This window comes from Pelobates fuscus, chromosome 11 (genome assembly GCF_036172605.1).
Source record: "Pelobates fuscus isolate aPelFus1 chromosome 11, aPelFus1.pri, whole genome shotgun sequence".
NCBI lineage: Eukaryota > Metazoa > Chordata > Amphibia > Anura > Pelobatidae > Pelobates > Pelobates fuscus.
The window spans coordinates 64,972,370-64,999,412 of record NC_086327.1 but is presented as its reverse complement, the minus strand read 5'-3'; the positions used below and the strand labels follow the sequence as shown (position 1 = coordinate 64,999,412).

Sequence of the window (27,043 nt, the reverse complement as noted above, 5' to 3'; positions counted from 1 at the left end):
TGTGCATGGAAAGACTGAAGAAGATCAGGAGCATGAATATTGTCCACTGGTTCCCATGATCTATCCTCTTCACCATAGCCTTTCCAAAGAACCAAATATTGAAGCTTGTTGCGGAATATCCTGGAGTCAAGAATTTTTTCCACCTCGTATTCATCTTCACCATCCACGAGGACTGGTGGTGGGGAAGGCAGGGCTCGACCAGGGAAAGTATTTTCATGAAAAGTTTTAAGCAGTGCAACGTGAAACACCGGATGTATTTTCATGGAATCTGGAAGTTGCAGACGGAAGGTGACAGCATTGATCTGAGCGATGATCTCAAAAGGTCCCATGAACTTTTGACCCAATTTATGAGAAGGAATCCTAAGCTTAAGATTCTTTGTTGACAGCCAAACCTTGTCACCAACATGATAAACTGGGGCCTCCTTTCTATGCCTATCAGCAGCTCTTTTGTAACATTCCTGAGCCTCCGAAAGAGTCTTCTTCAACAGTTCTTGGGAATCTCGTAAGGCGGTTAGCCGGTCAGTGACTGCAGGAATGGAAGTAGTAATTGGGAGACTCACTAGAAAGGTTGGATGGTAACCATAATTAGCAAAAAATGGGCTCAGAGAAGTGGAGCAGTGTTGGGCATTGTTATAGGCAAATTCTGCCATGGGTAGAAAATCCAGCCAGTCATCCTGCAGGTAACTAATATAGCACCGCAAATATTGTTCTAAAGTCTGGTTGGTTCGCTCAGTCTGTCCATTACTTTGTGGATGAAAAGCTGACGACAGATTTACATTAATACCTAGAATAGAACAAAAATATTTCCAAAAATGAGATGTAAACTGCACTCCCCTGTCAGAAATTACTTCATCAGGCACTCCATGCAAGCGAAATATTTCCCGAATAACTAGGTCAGCAGTCTGTTTAGCTGAAGGGAGACCACGAGTTGGTATGAAATGACTCATCTTAGTTAACCGGTCCACAACAACAATAATGGAAGTGTGTTCCTTAGAGGGAGGTAGTTCCACGATAAAGTCCATGGATATAGATCCCCATGGACGATGAGGAATAGGAAGAGGCTGAAGCATGCCAACAGGGGATGAGCGAGGAGTCTTATGTCTGGCACATACATCACAAGAGGACACATACTTCTTAACATCCTCATAATATTTAGGCCACCAAAAGGATCGGGTAAGTAGTTTTTGTGTCTTTCGGATTCCTGGATGACCTGCTGGTTTTGAGTCATGGTAGAGACGTAAAACGTCCAGTCGCACTGATTCTGGAACAAACAGACGTTGTTGAAAAATCCAAAACCCATTAAGCATGGTCATATGAAGATCACGAGGAGGATCACGAAAAACTGGATCATCAGCGTAGCCCTTTTTAATGCGAGACATTAGATCAGAAGGAATGGTAACTCCTAAAAATCTACTCTCAGGCAAGATGGTGGCTTTGGTTACTGTAGTATGGAGGGGTTCAGCTAACCTAGACAAGGCATCTGCCTTGCCATTTCTGGAACCAGGGCGGTATGAAATAAAAAAATTAAACCTTGAGAAAAATAGGGACCAGCGTGCTTGTCGGGCTGACAGTCTCTTAGCTGATTGAATACATTCCAGATTTTTGTGATCTGTGAGGACAGTAATTGGATGGGTGGCTCCCTCCAAGAGATGTCTCCATTCGGCAAAGGCAGCTTTTATAGCCAAAAGTTCTTTATTCCCTATGTCATAATTTCTTTCTGCTGGTAACATCTGGCGGGAATAGAAGGCACATGGATGTAACAACATCTTAGGTCCAGTCCTTTGAGACAGTATAGCCCCAACAGCTGAATCAGAAGTATCTACCTCTACAGTAAATGGCAATTCTGACTGAGGATGTACCAGGATAGGGGCAGATGTAAACAGAGTCTTTAATCTAGAAAATGCAGTGTCTGGCCTTATTGGACCACTGAAAAGGAGTCCCTTTACGTGTAAGTTCAGTGATCGGTGTAATAACGGCAGAGAAATTCTTAATGAAACGCCTGTAAAAATTGGCAAACCCCACAAATCTCTGAATATCTTTTTCATTCATGGGGATGGGCCAGTCCAGCACAGCTTTAATTTTACTTGCGTCCATACTTAAACCTTTAGGAGTTATCACATATCCCAGGAATTGAATTTCTGTTTGTTCAAACTCACATTTTTCCAGTTTAATGTATAGGTGGTGGGTACGAAGGCGCTCAAGAACAATGCAGACCTGTTTTCTGTGATTTTCAAGATTATCAGAAAATATCAGGATATCATCCAAATATGCCACAACAAACTGATCCAGGAGATCCCCTAGTACATCATTGATTAGATGCTGAAAAGTTGCAGGGGCATTACAAAGCCCAAATGGCATTACTAGATATTCGTAATGTCCGTACCTGGTTCTGAAAGCTGTTTTCCATTCATCATTTGGTCTTATGCGAACCAGATTATATGCCCCCCGTAGATCAAGCTTCGTAAATATTTTATCTGAACGCAGTCTCTCCAGAAGTTCAGGAATGAGAGGCAAGGAATAGCGGTTTTTAACAGTGATTTTATTAATGTCCCTGTAATCGACACATGGCCGTAGACTGCCATCTTTCTTTTCTACAAAGAATATAGGAGCTCCTGCTGGAGAAGTAGATGGTCGAATAAAGCCTTTGGCAAGATTTTCTTGTATGTATTCACAAAGTGCTTTCAATTCAGGCTCAGAAAGGGAGTATATACGGCCAAATGGGATAGCAGCTCCAGGTAGCAGCTCTATGGGGCAATCATAAGGCCTGTGAGGTGGAAGCTGATCAGCATTCTTCTTATCACAGACATCTGCAAAATCCCGATATTGTAGAGGAAGCTTAGTTAAGTTTGTATCAACCATTTCATTAATTGTTGTGGCAACAGGTGTTGCCTTAGAGGGTTGACAATTCATTAAGCAGTGTTCTGAAGGAAAGGACAAAGTTCTAGTCTTCCAATCAATCTGTGGGTTATGCAGAGAAAGCCAGGGTATACCCAAAATCACTGGAAACTGTGTTGAGGAAATTAGGTGGAAAGATATAGACTCATGGTGATTCACTTCCAGAGTCAATTTTAAGGGCACAGTCTCATGTGTAACCGGGCCTGACGTAAGTGGAGAACCGTCTACTGTTTCCATTAACACAGGTGAAGATTTAGGGATAGACTGAATTTTATTTCCTGCTGCAAATTTAATATCCATAAAGTTTCCGCCTGCTCCAGAATCTATCATAGCTGTAGTTGAAATTTTATTATCACCATATTGCAAAGGCACCACCAAATGAGGATGTTGAGTTATCATACCCTCTTCACCCTGAGCCAGAGAAAACAAGGGTTGTGTGACAGAATCCAGTTGGTCTGAAATCTGGGATTGGTGTTGAATCTGTGCACCCTCAGCAGTCATAGCTATTGTTCTTTTAGACTTGCTAGGGCAATTGATGGCATAATGCCCTGCACTACCACAATACAGGCATAAATTGTGAGTGCGTCGCCACTGTTTTTCTTCATTGGATAATGACCCTCTTATTAGATCTACCTGCATAGCCTCAGGTTCAGATTCTGTAGGTGTTTGTGGGGTCGGAGTAGAAATTCTTGAATAGAAAGTAGGAGTAGCACTTGGTTTAAAAGAGCCCTGTCTTTCCAATCTTCTTTCTGAAAGTCTCCGATCAATACGGATAGCCAACCACACAAATGCATCAAACTCAACAGGAAGATCAACATGAGCTAGCTCATCTTTTATAGCTTCTGAGAGACCCCTTCTGAAGTGGAACCTCTGGGCTGATTGGTTCCAAGTAGTATCAGCAACCCACTGTCTGAATTCAGCAGCATATTCAGCCACAGAGCGCCTCCCTTGATGTAAATGAAGGAGAGTGGCTTCTGCTGTAGCACAGCGATTGGGGTCATCAAAAACTAGGCACATGGCCTCAAGAAAGTCTTTTAAATTTCCCAAGACTGGACTGTCCTGTTCCAGAAAAGGGGAGCCCCAAGCCAGGGCTTCATCTTTGAATAGGGAGAAAATAAATCCCACCTTCTCTCTTTCAGATGGAAAACGGTTAGGTAACATCATGAAATGCAAACGGCGTTGATTTAGGAAACCCCTACATTTTTTGCGGTCTCCTCCAAATTTTTTTGGTAGAGGCAAGCGGGCATCTTGTGCAGGTGTAACAGTAGTAGCAGCAGCAGCCGCAACATCATGTGCCCTGTAGCTGGTAAGCTCACTATGCATTGATTGAACTTCATTTTGCAGTTCAGCTACCTGATCTTGCAGCACTTGAATGGTCTGTGCCTGGGTCTGCATAGTTCTTGCATTAAAAGCAACCTGCTGGGCCAATGCAGAATCTGATCTGACGGTCTCCATGAATGGGCCAGATTATTCTGTAATGATATTGATGTTACAAAGTTTTGGAGTCCAGTAGCCAGATCAGCAATGTTTTCTGCCAGAGGTAGCCACTCGTTACCCAGGTGGTTGAGCCCCTGAGCCTTGAGTGGCCTCCTGGTCTTAAGCAGAGATGGGAGACTGGAACAGAGAGATGATAATCATAGTGAGGCAAGCCGAGGTCAGTGGGAAGGAGAAGCAGCAAAGTCAAAATGGTCCAAAATCAGCAACAGGTAGGAGAAACAGAAAGAAGCTTGATTAGAGAGTACAGGAACCACAATAATCTGGCAAAGGTACAGAGACAGGAAGTGGCTTTTATAGGCCAAGAACCAGACCAATGACCAGACACAGCTGAAGAGACTTGTCACTGATACCAATGCTTATAGAGTCAAGGTTACCAGATCTCAGGTACATTTGCAAAAGGCAGACTGGTGTACTGGTAAGGAAGAGGTTTAGTAGCATGTAAACCAGGGTTTGAAACCCAGCAGAGTCAGTTCCTCACCATGGGCTGTATCCAAAGACCCTGTTTGGGAAGTAAACCTCCCCAGCCATCATTAGCAGCTTTCCCTGGGTGCCCCTTGTTCGGCACTTTCCCTTCATTCTAATAGAACAGAACACTAGCTCCCTGGCGGCCGTTCGCATGAAGAAACCCACGGATTGTCCTCAGCAGTACTTAGCCGCGATCGTCATGGAACTAAATTCTGCATGAGGACTTTGTGGGTTCCCAGTCACCTCAGCGGGACTTGGTCGCAAATGTTATGGAACCATTTTCAGCATGCGGTGACCGTGCGGCTCCCGGACAGCTTCACCAGGGATTTAGAATGATTTTGCCACCTGACAGGAAAGCAATTGTTGGAGGGAAGGTGTCTGAGATTGAGGGGCACAAACGCTAAAAAAGCACCCTATATTTTGGACACAGGAGCTCCCGAAAGTTGACCAGTCAAAGCACCAAACATCATAGGACCACATGTGCGGCCGGACCACGTGTGTGACCAGTCAGAACTTTCACATGGTAGCCTACACTGCATGGATCTGGGCACTATTTGGAGAACTTGGGCACTCAAATCAGGGCTATTTGGGGTGTATTGTTTGTGGGGTTATTTTATGTTTTTATGATGTTTTTGGTTATTTTTAGGTTTGCCTCTCTGTTCCTGGGAGATAATTAGCTTACCGGTCTTTAACGCAATTATCTCCCAGACACAGTGATTTATGGGAGGGGCTTGTCTTGCATTGAATGGAGACCCCATGCATAAACAAGTTACTTTTCACTTGTTACGGTTGCCCCAGGCTGGCTGAGGTTTGGACCGTAGAAAGGATGCTCCTTGTGCTCACCAAGGACCATCAGCACTGTAGATACCATAAGTACTGCAGACCCCACGAACTGCCACTGTTGGGTTGGGGTTTCGCCATCTTCTACCCACCCTGGACCTACATGACAAGGCTCCAGGTTCCAGTGGGGGAACCTCTCTTCCTCCCACTTAATTATTACAGGCAGAAAACACCCCAAAACACCCCAAAACCGCACATATCCCCATAAATCATACATCCCTGGATAGCTCTGATCTGGGTGAACAACATATCCAAAAATCACCCAGATCAGAGCAGGGTTCACCAATTGTATGGAAATCATATTTGACTATTTCATAGTGCAAAATGCTAAGTTCCATTCGAATGCACGAACGGGCACCGTTCGTGCAAATATCCCAGGTTAACATGGTGTTCGAATATTCGAACACCTTTAGATTTCCGTCAAAGTGTCAAAGTTGAAGAGAAGGTAAGGTTCGGCGGTGTTTGTGCCGTTGAGTGTCCGATTTGAGTTCCATGAACCTGCTGGCAAAACACAGCTGACCGCGTTCGACTAAACAAGATGGCCGCCGCAACGTGTTCGACAATACGAATGGCGACCACCCAGCCATTCGTCAATTAGCTTGCGGTTAGCCACAGATTCTGGGAGGTAAACTGGCTACACACTCCACTTGTGTGGGGTCCGGCTGTTCGGTAGTTCGAAGTTCCACTTCAACAGTTTAAAATGGGTATTGTGCCAAGTCTCAATATGCCCCAATAATGGTCTTAAAGGGCAATACACCCCAGGGCCATAGTCATAAGGCAAGAAGGTGAAAAATCAGGCTTCTCCAAAAGCCACTGGCAAAGGGCAGTTTGTCACAACACTCTTCACTCAGTCTCGACTGGTGTTTGGGTGTACCAACTATACTCTCTGCAGGAGAGCTTTAATCACTATAAGCTGGATCCAGGACCCTGTTCTAGAGTGGGAAGCAACGGCGAGGGGCTGAAGTGCTGATGGTGTCCCGGTGACGGCTAGGGAGCGTGCTTGGCAGAGGTACCCAGTCTGGGTACCAGGTAGTCTGCCACATCTGGTGGCAAAAGTGGGATAGTTTCCTAGCGAGTGGTGAAGCATCCCAGGGACACCGGTGCATCTTCTGTGATCCTGGAAAAGGGGTTGCGCTAGCACCCGTGCCACGTCCCTGTCTGGAGAGGAATTTGTGAGGATGGAGCGAGCTAGCCCCCGGCATATGAGGAGTTCCATTGGAGACTATAGAAAGCCTTGGCCCAGGAGTATGGCACTATTTCAGAGCTGGAATGGAGAGATGGTTTACGGTCTCTGGCAGGAAGCCCTGGAGTGGACGCAAGCTTCATGGAATGAGAGCCTCCCCAGTCCAGAACAGCACCAACAGAAAGAAGTGATGCTGAGGATGCCTTTCCTGGGAAAGCAGCCCCTGGAAGAGTGGGTCATGGAACTCCAGCGCCTGGTCAGACTGGAACTGTAGCTGGATGAGGCATACCGGGCGTTATGGTGGTACTTGGTCCAGAGTACCCTGACAGTGATACGCCAGAAGGCGAGAACTACGACTGCCATGGTCTGCTATGGGAGGCATTACAGGAGTACAGTATGGTCGGTAGCACAGAGGAATCACGGTATTGGGACATCCGGCAATAACCGAATGGATGCACTGAAGCTCCCTGATACTACGGGGCTGGGGTCAGATATCACCCATCTGGTCATTGTTGACCACTGGGTGTAGAGATAGTCGGTCTCACTCCCCAGTGGCAGGGTATGTTACAGGGGGTGGAGACAGTCGGCCTCACTCCCCAGCAGCAGAAGGAGTCACAGGGAGTCGAGATGGCCAGTCTTACTCCCCAGCAGCAGCCGGGGTTCCAGCCTCTCCCCAACAGCAGCAGGCATCACCGGGAGTGGAGACAACTGATCTCACTCCCCATGTTGCAGGGTGTGGGGACAGTTGGTCTCACTCCCCAGCGTCAGTGTACCATACAGGGAGAGGAGACAACTGGTCTCTCTCTCCCCAGAGGCAGCCGGAGTTACAGAGAGAGGAGATGATCGGTCCCTCTTACCAACAGCAGCAAGCATCACTGGGAGTGGAGACAACCAGTCTCACTCCCCAGCAGCAGCAGGCATCACTAGGAGTGGAGACAAGCGTTCTCACTCCCCAGCGGCAGTGCCGACACCGGGGTTAACAGATGTTACAAACACAGCCAAGTGGAACTACCAGAACAGAGCATGGCACAGGAAGCTACCAGGTTAGCTGGGTGTTTTTGGGTGCGCTTCTAGACTAACTCAGGTACAGACAGGAGGTTTGGTACCTGGTTAGTCTTCCCTTGGGGGGTGAGATGTGTGGCAAATGTGCCTATGCCACAAGCTCCTGAAGAATTCTGGGATATCTAGTTAAGGACTGCAAGAAGTAATGTTAAGAAGGAGACCAGCCAAGGAGAACAGTCTTGGGGTGGAGAGCACAGCAGCCAGAATTGCCATGGTGAACTTAGAGACGCTGTCCCAAGATGAAAGCACAAGGAGAAGTGTGACAAACTGCCCTTTAGCCACTGGCCACTGGGATGTATTGCAATTTAAAAAGTCTATTTGGGCTTATTGGATTTTTAAAACACTTTTTCTGCCCCTTTAATTCCATGGGAAAATGTGCCTCTTCCCCTCACCCCTTTTTCCTGTCCTATTGTTCTCCAGCAGGGCGTTGTCCCAGGTACACTGCCAGACCAGTTGAAACTGGCTACTTTGTCCCTCCTCAGTCTCATCAGCCCTTGCTATTGTTTAACCCCATGGCGATCCAACTGTATTTGTGGGATCTGAACGCTTTTCAGACATAATGAGCGATCAGATCTAAGCTATCTGGGGATATGTTGGACATATAAGTGAAACATTGTATTATATGAGTTATGTATTTTTATGTATTTTTGTAACAGTGTTTGGACTTAGAGATAATTGGTTTACCACAGTCACTTAAGTCAATTATCTCCAGGAGAGAGGAGAAGATAGACCGGCTGCACAGTCTAAATCTGTGAAGCTATTTTGGGCATGAAAGCCATACTTGGTGTCGGTTAAATGTGACTTCCATAAAACTTTTTTTTTTTTTAAATTCTTTATTTTTGACAAAGCAGTAGGAGGTAGACAATTTTCAAAAAGGCATGTATACATGTTTTGCATTATAAGACATACATTCAAGGAAAGTAGCAGGATATCCATACTGCACTATTTTTTTGTTTTGTAAAAAGTCAAATGAAAACATATAGTAGGTCAAACGTGAGAGGGTCTCAGCCAGCGAGGTAATATTTGGGGATCTTACTCTTATACCGTGGATGAGTGGGTCTGATAAGGGGGCAGCGAGGCTCCCTCTGTGGCTGCTAGGCGTGAGACACTTTAAATAATGAGCCGATGAGTTAAGGCTGTCTATGTGGGCAAGTTACCTGAGTAAGACAGTGGCGTCGGAGCGGGGCTCAGTTAATGGTATCCCCAGGGTACATATGTGTTGTGCTAATGCGTGCCCTGTAGTGCCCTGTCGGGGGTAACTCCCCTCCTGGTGTTAGCTAGAAGACACTTTTGTGCCGCACTGTGTCATCCAGGGCAGGATGGGGGGGGAAGGGCCGTTACTCACACGGTGTGTCCGTGCATCGGGGTGCAAAGGATGTGAATGGCAACGGGCGCTAACTCTTTGCAGATAATACTCATTATGGTCGGGTTGTGGAGGCCGTTGGTAAAAAAAAAATAAAAAATAAAGTAACCAAAAAGGTCAGACATAGAAACAGTTAACCAAGATAGAAGGTAAGACATAAAAACAGTTAACCAAGCTAAAATGAGCAGTCAACTTGTTAACTTTAGTCAGCTAAGAAACAGAGTCCATTCAATGAGCCTGGAGGGTCAGGTGTCTAAGCGTCCAACGGTTGTGGGGTCGGAAGGTACCCAATAGGCCTCCAAGGCGGGAGTCTCCCCGTCCATGGAGTTGGGCATTATCGTGGGTATAACTTGCGCGTATAACATCGCAGGATAACTTTGGAAAAAACAGAGTTAAGTTCAGCAGGTGCCCCTGTCAGGGCGCTCAGGTACGAGCCGCAGTCCGTGAAGCGCTGGCCGTTCCTTTCGGTACAAAGGTCACTGCCGTGGCCGGATTCCATTCGTGTGTCGTGGATGGCTTGTGAGGTTGTTGTAGGGAGTCCGGAGGAAGGCCCAGAGGGACGAGGTGTGCCTTCGCCTCCTGCAAGTTCGCAATAAGGTACGTTTTATCGTTCTGGGTTACCTGGAGCTTGTGTGGGGAGCGCCACTGGTAAGATACGTTGTGTGCGCGGAGCAAAGCGGTAAAAGGCCTCAGGGTTGCGCGCCATGCCACAGTCCCCATGGAGAGATCAGCGTATAGCAAAAGGGCCATATCTTCGAAGGGAAGGTGTGTGTTACCCCTGGCGGCCGCCATCACTGCCATCTTGTCTTGTCTTTTCTGAAATTTGACGATTAAGTCTCTGGGTGCTGCCTGAGGGGCTGTGGGTGGTTTTGCAATCCTGAACATGCCGTCCAGCACCACTCCTTTGGCCTGTTTCGACGGGAGTAGTTTGCTGATTAGGCGCCGCATGAGGTGGGGGAGTTCGGACTCCGGTATCGTCTCCGCAATGCCTCTTATTTTCAGGTTTTGAGGAGAAGGGTAGGAGAAGTACGTATAAACGATAATCAAAGCCAAAGGTCAGGTAAGCCAGAAATACAGAAAATTAGAGACAAGCCGAAGTCAGATACCAGGAAAAGGCAAGTTAACAGAATGCACTCTCTGGCTACAATAAACCATGACAGGGCAAGGAAGTGAAGTAAGAGGGAGGTATAAATAGGGCTAGGAGAGAGCTGATAGGCTAGAGAACAAAATAGGGCAGTATATAAATAGAGTACCAGTTCACAGGTAAAACATGGTACTATCACTTTAAGGGGTCGGAGACAATCCGCACAACCCTAGCGCGTGTGCGCGCGTTGTCGGCCGGACGTCAGCAGAGCCTGGAGGAGCAGTGTGGATGGCGGGACCGGAGCAGCACAGACCATGAGGAGGTATGACAGCATGGAGGCAGCCGGCCACCTGCTTGAGCGCTTAAGGAGCAGGGCGTTCAAGGAAGCAGTATCCTGCCTGCAGCTGCTCTCTGCTCCCTCGCCCTGTCTAATGATGCCGGTAGCTGGAATATGATGTCATTCCAGCCCCAGACTCATTACAGAGCGCAAGGCAGCAGAGAGGAGCGCCAGGCAGAGTACTACTTCTTTGTGCACAGGAGGAAAGCAGCCCCACTGGACCCCAGGGAAAGACCCACTCAGCTCTCCCAAAGTTAGGGAGGCTGAGTGGGTTTCAATTAAAACAAAAATTTAATTGTGTGTGTGTGTGTGACAAAATGCCTTTTGTCACTGGATTTTTATATGACCAACTGCCCTTTGCCCCTGGCTGTTGGAGGAGCCTGTTGCCAGCCTCCTCCCTCATGACTATGGCCCTGGGGTGTATTGCCATTTAAAAAGACTATTTGGGGCGTATTGGCTTCTAAAAGACTGTTCCTGCCCATTAGAACCCATGGGAAGATGTGTCTCTTCCCCTCCCCGTTTCCGGTCTATTGTTCCAGCAGGGCGTTGTCCCAGGCACACTGCCAGACTAGTTGGAACTTGCTGTTTTGCCCCTCCTCGGGCTCTCATCAGCTCTTGCTGTGTTTTAACCCCATTGCAATTTGACTGTGGTTGTAGTATCTGAGCGCTGTTTGGATATAGTGAGCGTTCAGATCCAAGCTATCTGGGGATAGGTTTAATGTGGGGGTTCTGTTAAGTATAATAGAAATTATGTATTTTTATGTGTTTTTACTGTTGTTGTGAATAGAGCCATTTTCTGTATGCTGGAGGTAATTGGCTTACCACACCCAAGCCATGCTTGCAGATGGTCTTAAAGGGACTTTCAACTAACGTTTGACCCATTGGACCAATTTGTATGATTTTGATGTATGTTTGTATTTGGAGTATGCTGATTCTGAAAATGTAAGAATTTTTATGTGAATGCGATGTATACTTTTAGAGTTATGAATATTGTGTAAAACTGTATTTTTCTGCATGTGATAATTAGGTTAGACCATTGTGTTCAGTAATTATTTCACAGGCAAAGGGGAGGATTTTGTGAGGGAGTGTCTGAGTATATTGTACGTATTGATTGGTTGTTCTGCAAAACCCTGTGGGCAGTACTATGTTTGTAGAATGTGAATAAAAGAGGGTGTATGTGCCAGTACAGACAGTTCTACTTCACCCTCAATTTGGAGTGCCGTCTCTATTGGGGGCATCTGCTACAAGGGATTGCTATGCTCTGCATACTCTCTTGCTATATTCACTGCTAAACTCTTGTAAGAGCTTGTTCCTGTTTTGCTCTCTGAAGGAGTCCACGGTGGTCAGGGCCGCCACCAGAAATTTTGGGGCCCCTGACAAAGCACAAGGTCTGGGCCCCCCCCCCCCTCCTGCCCGGCCTGCCTCCCCCCCCCAATGAATGCAGTATGTGTGTTAGTGTAGTGGATGAAGAGTGTGTGTTAGTGCAGTGGATGCAGTGTGTGTGTTAGTGCAGTGGATGCAGTGTGTGTGTTAGTGCAATGAATGCAGTGCGTGTGTGTCAGTGTAGTGAATGCAGTGTGTGTTAGTGCAATGAATGCAGTGTGTGTGTTAGTGCAGTGAGTGTCAGTGCAGTGAATGCAGTGTGTGTCAGTGTAGTGAATGCAGTGTGTGTCAGTGTAGTGAATGCAGTGTGTGTTAGTGCAATGAATGCAGTGCGTGTGTTAGTGCAGTGAGTGTCAGTGCAGTGAATGCAGAGTGTGTGTCAGTGTAGTGAATGCAGTGTGTGTCAGTGTAGTGAATGCAGTGTGTGTGTGTCAGTGTAGTGAATGCAGTGTGTGTCAGTGTAGTGAATGCAGTGTGTGTCAGTGTAGTGAATGAAGTGTGTGTCAGTGTAGTGAATGCAGAGTGTGTGTCAGTGTAGTGAATGCAGTGTGTGTGTGTGTGTTAGTGCAGTGGATGCAGTGTGTGTGTTAGTGCAGTGTGTGTCAGTGTAGTGAATGCAGAGTATGTGTCAGTGTAATGAATGCAGTGTGTGTCAGTGTAATGAATGCAGTGTGTGTTAGTGCAGTGAATGGAGAGTGTGTGTCAGTGCAGTGAATGCAGAGTGTGTGTCAGTGCAGTGAATGCAGAGTGTGTGTCAGTGCAGTGAATGCAGTGTGTGTGTTAGTGCAGTGAATGCAGTGTGTGTGTTAGTGCAGTGGATGCAGTGTGTGTGTGTGTGTGTGTGTGTGTGTTAGGGCAGTGTGTGTCAGTGTAGTGAATACAGAGTGTGTGTCAGTGTAATTAATGCAGTGTGTGTGTGAGTGCAGTGAATGCAGTGTGTGTGAGTGCAGTGGATGCAGTTTGTGTGTGAGTGCAGCGAATGCAGTGTGTGTTAGTGCAGTGGGTGCAGTGTGTGAGTGTAATGAATGCAGTGTGTGTCAGTGTAGTGAATGCAGTGTGTGTGTCAGTGTAGTGAATGCAGTGTGTGTGTCAGTGCAATTAATGCAGTGTGTGTGTGTCAGTGCAGTGGATGCAGTGTGTGTGTGTGTGTGTGTGTGTGTTAGGGCAGTGTGTGTCAGTGTAGTGAATACAGAGTGTGTGTCAGTGTAATTAATGCAGTGTGTGTGTGAGTGCAGTGAATGCAGTGTGTGTGAGTGCAGTGGATGCAGTTTGTGTGTGAGTGCAGCGAATGCAGTGTGTGTTAGTGCAGTGGGTGCAGTGTGTGAGTGTAATGAATGCAGTGTGTGTCAGTGTAGTGAATGCAGTGTGTGTGTCAGTGTAGTGAATGCAGTGTGTGTGTCAGTGCAATTAATGCAGTGTGTGTGTGTCAGTGCAGTGGATGCAGTGTGTGTGTGTGTGTGTGTTAGTGCAGTGTGTGTCAGTGTAGTGAATGCAGTGTGTGTGTTAGTGCAGTGAATGCAGTGTGTGTGTGTTAGTGGAGTGTGTGTCAGTGTAGTGAATGCAGAGTGTGTGTCAGTGTAGTGAATGCAGTGTGTGTGTCAGTGTAGTGAATGCAGTGTGTGTGTCAGTGTAGTGAATGCAGTGTGTGTGTTAGTGCAGTGGATGCAGTGTGTGTGTGTTAGTGCAGTGGATGCAGTGTGTGTGAGTGTAATGAATGCAGTGAGTGTGTAATGAATGCAGTGTGTGTATGTGTTTAGTAGTGTATGCATGTAAATGTAGTACTAGTAATGTAAATGTATTTTTGCTATTCCCCCCCTCCCTGTTTCTTACCTGGTTCAGGGAGGGGGGAAGATCCTTTGATCCCTGGTGGTCCGGTGCCATTGTAGGGCCCCCCGGCTCCCTATACTTGCAGAGGGGGCCCAGCGGACTGTAGCTGTACTTTACAGCATTTCCTGCTCTCACTCCCGTGAGATGTGGTGTGCGCGCCGCGCGGAGCGTTGCCATGGCAACGCTCTAACGTCCGCACGTCTCGCGGGAGTTAGAGCGAGGGAAATGCAGTAAAGTACAAAGTACTGGGGGGGGGGCGGCTGCACATATATATAGCGATGATCGCTATATATATGTGCAGAAAGTAATTGTGGGGCCCTGGACTGCCAAAGCAGTCCGGGTCCCCCAGGACCGCCGGGCCTGTGACAACCGTCACGGTTGTCACCCCTGATGGTGGCCCTGACGGTGGTTATGGTGTCTGCTGCAGTACTTGGAGTCCTCAAGAAGCGCTAAGAGGATCCTTCAACGGAGGTACCCAGTCAGGGTGCCCGGTGATCCGTTACAGTGTGGGCCTATCAGAGTGAATGTGTGTGTGTGTGTGTACCTGAGCCTGTCAAAAAAGAGTGTGTGTGTGTGTGTGTGCCTGAGCCTGTCCAGAATGTGTGTGTGTGTGTGTGTCTGGCAACAAGTCTGCCTCTATGGGGACAGAAATGTGACAAAATGGTCTGTGTAATATGTTACTTTGATACATTAGTCATATTCCAAGTGCATTGCATGCCCTAGCAAAGATTCAGAGAATTACAGCAAATTCAACATATGTTTACAGGTGCTAGATCTGGTTGTGTAAATATGTTTCCTTTGTACTATGGTCTTTTAAGAAAGCTGTGAGCTCCAGATTGTGATACAGACTCATGCTGAGATATTGGTAACACTTTGAAAAAGCTTTATTTAGGCTAAACGTGTTTGTGTTTTTATTTTGTGTTTTTATTACTTGTCTTCTAATAAAACTAGTTATTTTATGGAATTTGGACCTTCCTAATTTTACCTTTGAATATTTTAAATTAGGAGATGTACACAGTGATTTCTTTGGTGGGGATTATACCACCTATGCCTATTAGGATTGAGCAATACCTGACATTGCTCTCCCTTTGTGAGTATACCTCCTTTTTATTGTTTTATATTTTTAATAACACAGAGAGCACTAAATTTGATTGTTATTTGTATTTTATATACCAATGATTTCTGACTGCTACACTGTGGTGCACAAAAAAAAAAAAAAAAAAAAAGCTGATACTGTAACGGATCGCCTGGCACCCCGGCTGGGTACCTCCGTTTGATGGTTGCTCCTAGTTCTTCCCGAGGGCTCCAAGCACACCACTAGACACCAAAACCACTGCAGACCCCACAAACCGCCGCAGCTTGGTTGGGGTCTCGCAGTGTCGTTCGGTACTTTCATACTCCCGAACTAGACCGACCCTGATGACTAAAAATTATGGAACTAATCCTGGACTGAATTATGCTGAATGGTCATTGAGAAAACATTAACCCCATGGCGATCCAACTGTATTTGTGAGATCTGAGCGCTTTTCAGATATATTGAGCGCTCAGATCCAAGCTATCCGTGGATATGTTGAACATAGGGGTTGAATTATGTAGAATATGAGTTATAAATTTTGTGTGGTTTTGTTACAGTCTTAACTTAATTATTTACTATGGCCACTTAAGCCAATTATCTCCAGGATGGAGGGGAGGGTTTAGAAAAATGCACTTTGTTATGATGTTCATGTTACTTGTGTTTCAGTGCCCAACCAGGTCCAGTGGGTGTTCCCTGACCTGAAAAAACTTGTATAAAGCTAATGCATGTACCCATTAAAATCAGTCTTCTTACCCTCAACTCACAGCCTTGACTCGTGTTGTAGGGAAATGCTAATCACCAGCTCTGCTCAGAGCTACAAAAACCTTCTACACTTCCAGGGATATCAGTAGTTGCTGAAGTGGGACTCTTTGCCGCTCTACCAGCTCAGGGACAAGGACATACAGGCGATCCAACCCTCAGCTAGCCTGGGGCAGCAAGTAAATGTGCGAGTGTGTGAGTAAGAGGCAGTGTCTGTGTGTAAGAGCCAGTGTGTGTATGTGTATAAGTGTCAGTGTGTGTGTGTGTAAGAGCTAGTGTGTCATGTTTAAGAGCCAGTGTGCGCGTGTGAGAGTCAATGTGTGTGAGGGCCATGGGGGGTAAGAAACTCCCCCTTGGACCGGTGGGGTTTATCCTGGTCCCCACTGGAGTGGATCACTATACTCCCAGCTATAGCTCGAGGCCTAGAGAGGTTGAGTTTTCCAAGATCGCTGCCGCAACCAAGCCTGGTGGGGCATCGGGAGGACCTGACTGACCAGCTCATCATTACAAGCTTTTGACCAGCTCTATGATTGTTTCTGGTCAAAGCTGCAATGGAGACATCTTAAGGAGCTGAGGTGTGCTTCCAGGGACCACGTGCGGCCCCACTCCATTTACCTGGGCCAGAAGCCAACAGGGAGCTGAACCGCATGTGTAGGCTGGGGTGACGACCTTTAGCTGGGGGAGGAAGCAGAGAACTGCAGGGACTATGATACAATTCGATAGCAAACCTGTGTACAGATAGGCTAATCTTACCCTCGTGATCAGTTTCTTTAGGTTTGCCCATTTAATTTGTTTTTGCCATGTATGGATCCTGATGCTCTGAGGCGGCTATGCCTATCTTTATATATTCTAGATGAGCCCTAGCCATATTATTGCAATACAAAGTTTGTAGCTCCATATGATTTAAGTTAAACCTTTTATTTTTTTGTTCCTTAAACACCCAGATGCATTATTATTATTATTATTATTATCGTTGTTTACAAGCAATGTCATGGTTACCATAGGGAGACATTCTGCAGTTAATCATCAAGTAGCTAACTTATCTGGTATACATTATGCCTATAGTATAAAAATATTGTCTTAGCTTGTTCTATACTTCACTTGACCCATGCATATTTCATCTAGCATGATTATTTGCTCACTATTTATCCATGGATACCAAGCTTTTTATCTATTGAGGATAGCCTGACTCCCTATACCTGGTCTTCTATCTTGTTCTTTATTTTGTTTAAAAAAAATAAATAAATGTGCAGCTTACTTTGACATGCAGTTTCAAGTTTTCCCTACACTGCTCATGTATATGTCATATGTCACAGATTACCTGTGTTTGTACCACTGCACAACAAAAATAAAGAATAAAAAAAAACCAAAAAAAAAAAAAAAAACAGATGGACAAAAGGGGGCGTTAATAGACACAAAGTTGTAGACGAATTTTGGGGGTGGCAAACGCATCTTTGCCTGTGTACACAAAAATCCATGCACCGGCCCATTTCTTCTCCTTGTGTCCAAATTATGACTATATCATTGATGTAGTGGTAGTAATTTAAGGTTTATAGTTCAGCCATAAACATAGACATATTGTGTAATTTTAGTACACATTGCATTCTCCAATATATGTTCTTGAACATTTACTTACAAACAACGGGGAGCCATTTAATAACACCTATAACTTTTTGTATCCTGTGACGGACCGCCTTGCACCCCGACCAGGTACCTCCGTCAATTGCCGCTTCCTAGTACTTGCGAGCACCATAAGCACTGTACTGGAACACCATAACTACCGCAGACCCCATGAACCGCAGCAGCTTGGTTGGGGTCTCGCCATCCTCCACCCACCCTGGACCGAAGACCAGGATTCAGCTTCCAGTGGGTAGACCACTCCTACTCCAGAGAGCGTAGCAGGAACAGCTCGTAGAAGAGCTAGTGATTATACTCAGGGGAGTATTGTGATATAGCAATCCCCAGAGTATATGCAGTTCTCCAATCCCCCAAACATGAGCCAAGACTTCATGAAGGGGTAAACAAATCTCAATTTAATTGGAACCACACTTGGCCTTTTATGACAATCCCCATGCAAGGGGTATGCTCACATGGACCTTGTTGGGGACTCCAACACAAAGACACAGACCAATAAGAACAGTGATTAAATACCCAACATTCCCATAACAAACATACAATCCCTCCTCCCTGCGTGGGAGATAAAATTGTATCAGTAACTGTACTAATTCTAATCCAATTATCTGCAAGCATAGAAAAAAAAAAACACTTTTTAAAAATACCCCAAAAGTACCCTAGAAATACAAACCCCCCCACAAATTTTACATCCCCTGATAGCCCTGATCCGGGTGACCAAATTATCCCAAAATCACCCAGATCAGTTCAGGGGTTCAGAAGTTTTATGGAAGTCATATTTTTTATTTTTTGTTATTGACCGCAGGCATGATCCCATAGCTGAAAATAGTTCCATAGAATCGCGACTAAGTGCCACTGGAGGATTGACCATGAACCACTAGGTTTTCATGCTGAAAATAGTTCCAGGGCATTTGCAGCTAAGTCCCCCTGAAGTCTATTTGCAGTTTTCGTCCATGCGAACAAGATGGCCGCCACCTCATTGTCGTCCATAGGAATTGCGGCCACCCTGACGAACACTTAGACCACAGAAGTGGAAATTGCAACCATGTATCAATTAAGCTTAACAAGCTCCAGGATGGTTTCCGGTTCGTGCGGCTGTTCGGTAACAAAACATATGGTCCCAATTGCACAATTGCTGTTTTCCAATTGGGTTTAACACAGGGGCCATAATCACAGGGTAGGAGGCTGGCAAACAGCCCCTCCAAAAGCTAGTGCCAAAGTTTCTTTTGCCACATATCCACATACAATATTTGAGCTTATTAGTACATTACAGAAGTATTATTTAAGTATTTTGTTTCTTCTCATTGAACCAAGACATACTTTTTACACTACAATCATAGTGTCAACGTTGGGTATGTATACAACTCACATGCATGTGTATTAGTTTCTACTAGTTCTCTCTCTTTTCTCTCTCTGACATGCTTTAAATCTGGTTTTCTTTTCACAATTCTACCATCCCGTGGCAGATTTACAACACCCTGAAACAGTATGGTTTTTTTCTGCTTTAAAGGAAAACTTCAGTGACAGGAAAACAATCCGTTTTCGTGGCACTGCAGGTTCCCTCTCCCTCCCACCCCCCAATCCCCAGTTGCTGAAGGGGTGAAAACCTCCTCCGTGCCGCTCCTCCTACTGACTCCGTCGGCCGGTGGGCGAGACTGATCCCGCCCACCGGCCGAGGAGACCTAATGCGCAATGCAGCGCATGCGCATTAGCGCTCCCCATAGAAAAGCATTGAAAAAGATTTTCAATGCTTTCCTATGGGGAAATGAGCGATGCTGGAGGTCCTCACACAGCGTGAGTATGTCCAGCGACGCTCTAGCAAAGAAAATCTTTGCTATAAATCAGGAAGTTCCCTCTAGTGGCTGTCTAGTAGACAACCACTAGAGGTGGAGTTAACCCTGCATTGTAATTATTGCAGTTTATAAAAAACTGCAATAATTACACTTGCAGGGTTAAGAGTAGTGGGAGTTGGCACCCAGACCACTCCAATGGGCAGAAGTGGTCTGGGTGGCTGGAGTGTCCCTTTAACCTCTGCATTCCAGCGATCTTAGATTTCTTGTTTCATTGTGGTAAAAAATGCTTTAGACTTGAAAAAGAGAGCAACTTCCAGAAGTTTGTATAAATTTGTATTTTAGTGCAATAAAAAAAAGATATTACAAGAAACTGCAATAATTTATTGTTTTGCATCTAAATTACTGGACTAATAAGACAAATCAAATATGATGACTACAGAAATGTACGACGAATTCTCAAACATAATACTTGTCTGCTTATCTTATCCACATATTCAGCAATGCATTATAACAAAATGTACTTGATAATGTTAAACATATCAAAGAGAGAAAATAGAATGAAATCTTACTTGATGGATCCAACGCTAGGCCAGCGGCGGCCTAATTTGGCAAAATGTTTCTTTGGAGAATTAATCCAGAGTCCAACAGGAAAATGAAGCTTCCCAAATCTGGGGCTTCCTTCCTTTTTCTCTTCAGGAAACATTGTCTATCCTTTTTAGAGCTGAGAATACATAAGAATATGAGATATATAAATGTATATGAAATTAGTTGGCTAAATGACTCAATCAGCATAGTAAACAAAACAAATAAATGGTTTACAATTTGATCAAGTCCTCTTAAAAAGTGATAAAGGATTAAATAATTTACTTTAATTAATTTTGCTTTTAAATCACTTTACTTTTACATCGGCACTGTCCCACCCTCCCCTGAAAAATGTGTATTTCATAAAGATAGAATTCTTTTAAAAAAATACTAATATTGACGGTGTTGGAATTTCACTGAAATTCCAAAATAGTTAAAAGTATACTGAGCTTTTTATGTAGGGACTACTTTATCTATACATATTTTCTATGCCTGACAGTTATAGACATTGGGCAGTGCTACTAAAAGTGTCAATTCTCCAGCTGTCACCAGTGAGGGCTGCAGGGAATTGACCATATCTATTGTGGATCTCACGGGACCTTCCACCTGTGCATGCAGGAGAGCTCAGCAGTGACTAAAGCGTCACAGGCTGAAGAGCAACCGCCGGGAGAAAGTAGGAGCAATCATGTGGTACAGGTAAGTAGAATGCACCTTTGTCTGCCTCCCTTGGCCACTAGAACCTCAATGGCGATGTCGCCATCAGGGGTCTTTGCAAATTCTGCCAAGCCCTCAGACTGCGACAAATTCACTTTTAACCCCTTAAGGACACATGACATGTGTGACATGTCATGATTCCCTTTTATTCCAGAAGTTTGGTCCTTAAGGGGTTAAGATTGAATTGCCAAGTATCACAAAAATAAAGATTCACTTTCTCTGCAATGTCTTAAACAAAATCGTAGACATAACATTTATATGGTTGGTCAGGGTTTAAAATGTTTAGTCCTTGACTACTGAAAATGTAGCTATGGCAAATAGAAAATTATGACTGATGAGTGTGCCCTAGACCCTCCAGGCTTGCGGCAAGTACCTTTTATGCACTGGCTAGTAGATAAGATCTTGACATTTTAAGATATACAGTGCATTCAGACTCTAACATTTAAAGACTCTTTACATTATTAAAGTTGCAGCTGTATGCTACAATTGTTGAAAAAAAATGTTTTCACATCAACGTACACTCAGTACCCAATTATGACAAAGCAAAAAAAAAAATAATAATAATGTTTTTACACCATTGAAAATATATTAAACAGAAAATACTGAAAAATCACATTGCCAAAAGTATTCAGACCCTTAAGTACTTTGTTAAAGTACCTTTGACAGAGACATGTTTTCATTAAGGATATATTTATATTTTGCCATGTCCAGCTTTCTCCCAGCCCTGACCAGTCTCTCAATACCTGCAGCTGAAAAATATCCCCAAAGCTTGGTGCTACCACTACCATGCTTCACCATTGGGATGGTATTACACAGGTATTTCCTGTTGCACCTGGTTTCCTTCAAATCTGATATTTTAACCCCTTAACCCCTTAAGGACAGAGCTTCAGAAGCTTGACTTACGCTTAATGACACAAGCAATTTTTGCATTTTCTTGCTGTTTGCGTTCAACTGCAATGTGCATCTCTCTCATTTATTGCACCGACACATATTATATACTGTTTTTTAAAGGACAGAAAGGGCTTTAATTTGATATAACATATATATATATATATATATATATATATATATATATATATATATATAAATGCTTACTTATTATAAAAAAATACAGAAAAATGCAAAAGAAATGAAAAATATTGTTTTTTTTACAGTTTTTGCAATAATAATGTGTGCAGAATTAGTGCAGGTTAAGGAAAGTAATTAAAAATAAATTCATTTATTTGTTCTGATTTACAGAATATATAATGTGTCTGGGATTTTAAGTTTTTTTTGGTAGTTACAGGTCACAAAGCACAAGGAGTAAAATAACATTTTAATATGGAGCGATTTTAGAATTTGGTATGTTTGTCTTGTAAGCCTAATAGCCATAAAAGAAAACAAAATTACCACACAAAAGTATATATTTATATAAAGTAGACATCACAGGCTATTTACCTAAGGTGGTTTTGACACTTTCTACATAGCCATTTAACCGCCAACCTCTGCTAAATATTGGAGTAAAATTGTGTTTTCTTTTGTTTTTGGCACACAAACTTATAACAATGAACTTCTCATGTTTATTTTGTAAAGTTGGTGTGTGCTATTCCTGTACAAAGTTTTATCTTGTGTTCAGTTACATCTGATGAGTAAAATGACACCCCCATTGTATGTCTTTGGCACTATTTCGTGAAGTTACAGTGCCATATAGGAGACCTGTCCATTTCAGTATGCACAGTAGAATTTTGAGAGACGGATTTAATGAGCCTATGTGTCCATTTGGGGTATTATAACAGTTTGACTGTTCAAAAAAACCCCACAAAGGCCTACCATTTGTAAAAGTAGACACTCCAGGGTATCTCATAAGGTGCATATTGTGCCTTAACATGCCCCCATTATTTCACCAATATATGCCAAATTATGTGGTAAAAAATAATTTTGTGCGTTTTTTTACATATGGATTGCATTTTTGCTAGGCATTTTGGATATTTCACATGTGCCACTAAGTTCAAACCCCCCAAATTATGCTCAGCTAAGTTTTCTGAGTAAAATGACATCCCCAATGAATGTCTTTGGCACTATTTTGTGAAGCTACAGTGGCATATTGGAGACCAAGCCATATCAGTTTTTACCGAACTTTGAATTTTGACGCTGGGCCTATGTGCAATTTCCAAGCATCTTCGCAGGTTTTAAATTTAAACTACCCCACACAGGCCTACCATTTCTTAAAGTAGACACCCCAGGGTATTTAATAGGCATATTTTGAACCTTAGCGTGGGATAATTTTTCCGCTAGCTTGTACCAGGTATAGTGGTCATAAGCGTTTTTTCTGCCTTTTTGACACACAAAGTGAGTTTGCACAGTATATTTTGCAAACCTTATGTGTGCTACGACTGTATAATACTTCATATGTTGCTCAGCTATGTCAGCTGAGTACAAAAATACCCCCGTATGTACCTCTGCCAGGTATATGTGGACATCAGAGGGGCACATTTGGGACATAGTCATTCCATTTTTTTTCAAACTTTAAATTTTTACGCTGTGCCCATGTCCCATTTTAGAGTATTTTACCAGGCTATAAAATTCAAACTACCCCACAAAGGCATACCATTTCTTAAAGAAGACATCCCAGGGTATTTCAAAAGGCATATTTTGAACCTTAGCGTGAGATCATTTTTCCGCTAGCTTGTACCAGGTGTAGTGGTAAGAAGCGTTTTTTCTGCCTTTTTGACACACAAAGTGAGTTTGCACAGTATATTTTGCAAACCTTATGTGTACCACCACTCTATAATACTTTATATGTTGCTCAACTATGTCGGCTGAGTACAAAAATACCCCCGTATGTACCTTTGCCAGGTATATGTGGACATCGGAGGGGCACATTTGGGACACAGCCATTCCATTTTTTTTCAAACTTTACTTTTTTACGCTGTGCCCATGTCCCATTTTAGAGTATTTTACCAGGCTATTTAATCCAAATACCCCATAAAGCCATACCATTTCTTAAAGAAGACATTCCAGGGTATTTCAAAAGGCATATTTTGAACCTTAGCGTGGGATCATTTTTCCGCTAGCTTGTACCAGGTGTAGTGGTAATGAGCGTTATTAAATGTATTTTTTAACTTTTTAAAACTTTTTTTACTTTTTAAAACTATTTTTAAACTTTTGTTTTGCTTATTATTTTTTTTAAAGTTTCCTAAACTTTCGTAAAACTTTTTTTTACAGATTTAACATTTTTCTAAGCTTTCTTTTACCGTTAACCCGTAACTAGCAGTAAGCAGCACTAACAGTAAATTCCCCATTTTCCCATAACTCCCACCCACCCCAGCTAGCAAAATATTTAATTATACAATATTTAAATTAGTTAATTAAATAAATTTAACCCCCGAGGGTTAAAAAATAAATAAAAGTTAATCGTCAGGGCTTAAAAAAAATTAGATCACAGTATAATACTGTGATCTGTATTTTGATCACTGTAGGCAGTGATAGACTGGCAGGGAAGGGGTTAATTTTTATTTGGACTGGGTAAAGGGTTTATTTTTTTTTTATTTTTTTTTTATTTTTTTATTTTTATTTCAGACATTACCAGCCAAGAGATTTTCTAATACATCATTGTATAGGGCTCTGGCAAGAAGTCATCATCAATTTGGTATTGTCTCTTCCTATCTCCTGACTTCTTTCCATAACCACTATATTTCCTCCTTTCACTCTCTCCTCCCTCCTCCCCTCCACCCCTCTCTCCCTTCTCCCTCATCTCTCTCCTCTCTTACCCTCCTCTACTTCTCCCCGAATTCCCAACCGCTTTGTATTAGGGGGCTACCCTTCTATCCTATGAGAGTCCCTCGCTATTCGCTCTCTCCCTTGGGAGGTAGTGGTCAGGGGTGGTGGGGGGTGGGATTAGGGGGGGGGGGGGAAATCTCTTGCTGCATTCATTCATTCATCTCTCACTCACACATTAAACTTTCACATTTACTTGGTACAGTGGTGACTTTCATCTTCATCCTATCTAACTTATGGAAGTATATATTGTATAGATAGCTATTTCTATGGTAAGTTATTTTTTTCCTCCTGTTCTAATAATTCTAACCAGGTAAACCAGAAATTAATCTCTTTACTGTTGCTTCGGCTTTTATTTACTCCAATTTCCATTCTTATCTGGAATTGTACTTGTTGTATGAGCTTTGCTTTGGCGAAATCATCTGTCTTTTTCCAGTTTCTCGCTATAATTATTTTTGCCGCTATCAGACAATGAATTGTCACTATCTGCTTTCTTTTGATTAACGCGGGCCATCTAAAGTGAAGCAACATCGTGTCTGGGCTAGTCTCTATTCTGATATTGTCCAGTTTGAATAACAAAGTGCTCACCCAGCTCCACAAGGGAGTTACTTTTTTACATTTCCACCATATGTGAAGATAATCTCCTCTTGGTTCGCCACATCTCCAACATAGGTGATCATTGTCTGTTGAGATTCTAAACAGTCTTGTAGGTACCAAGTACCATTTATTTATCACCTTGTAATGGGTTTCTAATAAATGTATACTATGCACGTATTTGTTCACCTTAGCTAACGCCCCATACCAAATATCTATATCTATATTTATATGCAGAAGTTTTTCCCAACTTTTTATTGCTGTTGGGTGATGTTCAGACACCTTAGTATCGAGTATTCTAATACTTTTTGATAATAATTTCCTTGTTTCCTCATTATCAAAAGTTGCTTTTATTGCATTGTACATATTCCCTTGATTCATAAATTTGTGTTTATTTAGGTAGCTGTTTACCCTTATATATGAAAAAACTTCCTGTGGCGAGAGAGACGCTTCATTTTTTAGTGTTCTAAATGGTTTCACCTTGTCATCTTTGTAAATATTTTCTATTGTGATAATATTTCCTTCTTTCCATTTTTTTAAGGAAATATTGGGTATTTCTCTTTCAAGATGCTCAATACTTTGGAATCCGAAAATTTTGTTTTGTATATCTAGTTTCTTTTTTAATTTTTCCCACATGGGGAGTAAGTGTCTCAACACATAAGAAGAAGAGCAATCACATATTTTATTATTCCATATTATGTTAGCTAATTTCTTGGTTTGACACATTTCAGCTTCTAACCAAAACCAACCCTCTTTGAGTATGGATTCTTTCTGCAGTAATGTTATATGATGTATTATCCCAGCCTCATAATATTTTTCTATATTTGGGTAACTAAGCCCACCTTTGCTAGTATGATTACATAAGGTGTCTGTTTTTAACCTGGGTTTTTTGCCTCTCCATACAAAATTGGAAAAAGTTGATTTTATAATTTTTATCCATGGGGGAGGGATTGTTAGTGGCAACATTCTGAACATATATATCCATTTGGGGAGAACATAGGACCTTAAAGTGTTAATTCTGCCCCACCATGATATTTCTAGTTGGCGCCAATCCTTTAGATCTTTATTAGTTCGTTTTAGGAGGTGTAAGAAATTTATTTCCATTAGTTTATCTATATGCTTCGTTATTTTAATCCCCAAATATACAAATTCTTCTGGTTGTAGAAAACCGTATTTAGTTTGGTATTCCTTTATTATGCTTACTCCGACATTTTTATACAAAGCAATCGATTTGGTCATATTTATCTTATAATTTGAAATGGTACTGTACAATTCAATTTCTGCCATTATTTGGGGTAAGGAGCTCTCTAAATCTTTGACATATAGGAGGGTATCATCTGCGTATAATGATATTTTTAAATCACCCTTAACTGTGTTAAGGCCTTTTATTAATTGATTTTGTCTTATTCTTAAAGCAAAAATCTCCATAGTAATAATGTATAGGATTGGAGACAGGGGACATCCCTGCCTCGTTCCGTTTTCTAAACCAAACCAGGAAGAACATATATTTTGACCTACCGATCTTGCTGATGGGTTGGCATATAACGCTCTGATCGCATCCAGCATCCACCCAGAGATATTGAATGCTTCCAAGGCCCTAAACATGAATCCCCAACTGACCCTGTCAAACGCTTTCTCTGCGTCTAAGGACAGGATCAGGAGGGGATCCCCGCTTTTATCCGACATGTCCATTGCGTCTATTAGCCTCCTCACGTTATTACCCGAGTTTCTCCCAGGGATAAATCCACTTTGGTCTGGATTAATTATATCCTCCAATATTGTTTTTAATCTCTTAGCTAAGATTGATGCAAACAGCTTAACATCCACATTTATTAAGGAAATTGGTCTATAGTTTATTACTTCAGTTGGTTTTTTACCTGGTTTTAGTATTGGCAGGACATTTGCTTTCAGCATTTCTTGTGGGAACGCTCCCTTTTTTATGGCCTCATTGAAAGTCTTAGTTAATGGATCTGCAATTATATCCTTCATATCTTTGTAAAACCTATTACCGAATCCGTCTGGTCCTGGAGTTTTATATTGTGCCAGTTTATTTATTTGTTCTAATACCTCTTCTTTTGTGATATCTTTATTTAGGTTTTTTCTTTGTTCTATGGATATTTTTGGGATTTTCACCCCCTTAAGATATTTTTCTATTTTCTCATTTGAATTATGTTTAGGTAAATTATACAGGGATTTATAGAA

General features: G+C 43.0%; 1 protein-coding gene across 3 annotated transcripts in view; it reads right to left on the bottom strand.

Moving 5' to 3' along the window:
• The window catches only part of RASIP1 (Ras interacting protein 1), a 1,304,986-nt gene that overhangs the window by 1,268,982 nt on the left and 8,961 nt on the right, over positions 1-27,043 (bottom strand). For all 3 annotated transcript variants that reach the window (XM_063436332.1, XM_063436333.1, XM_063436334.1), the window contains exon 2: positions 19,765-19,916. In XM_063436332.1, the coding sequence (XP_063292402.1) occupies positions 19,765-19,898 (134 nt within the window). In that variant the 5' untranslated portion in view covers positions 19,899-19,916. The remainder of the gene's footprint in view (positions 1-19,764; positions 19,917-27,043) is intronic.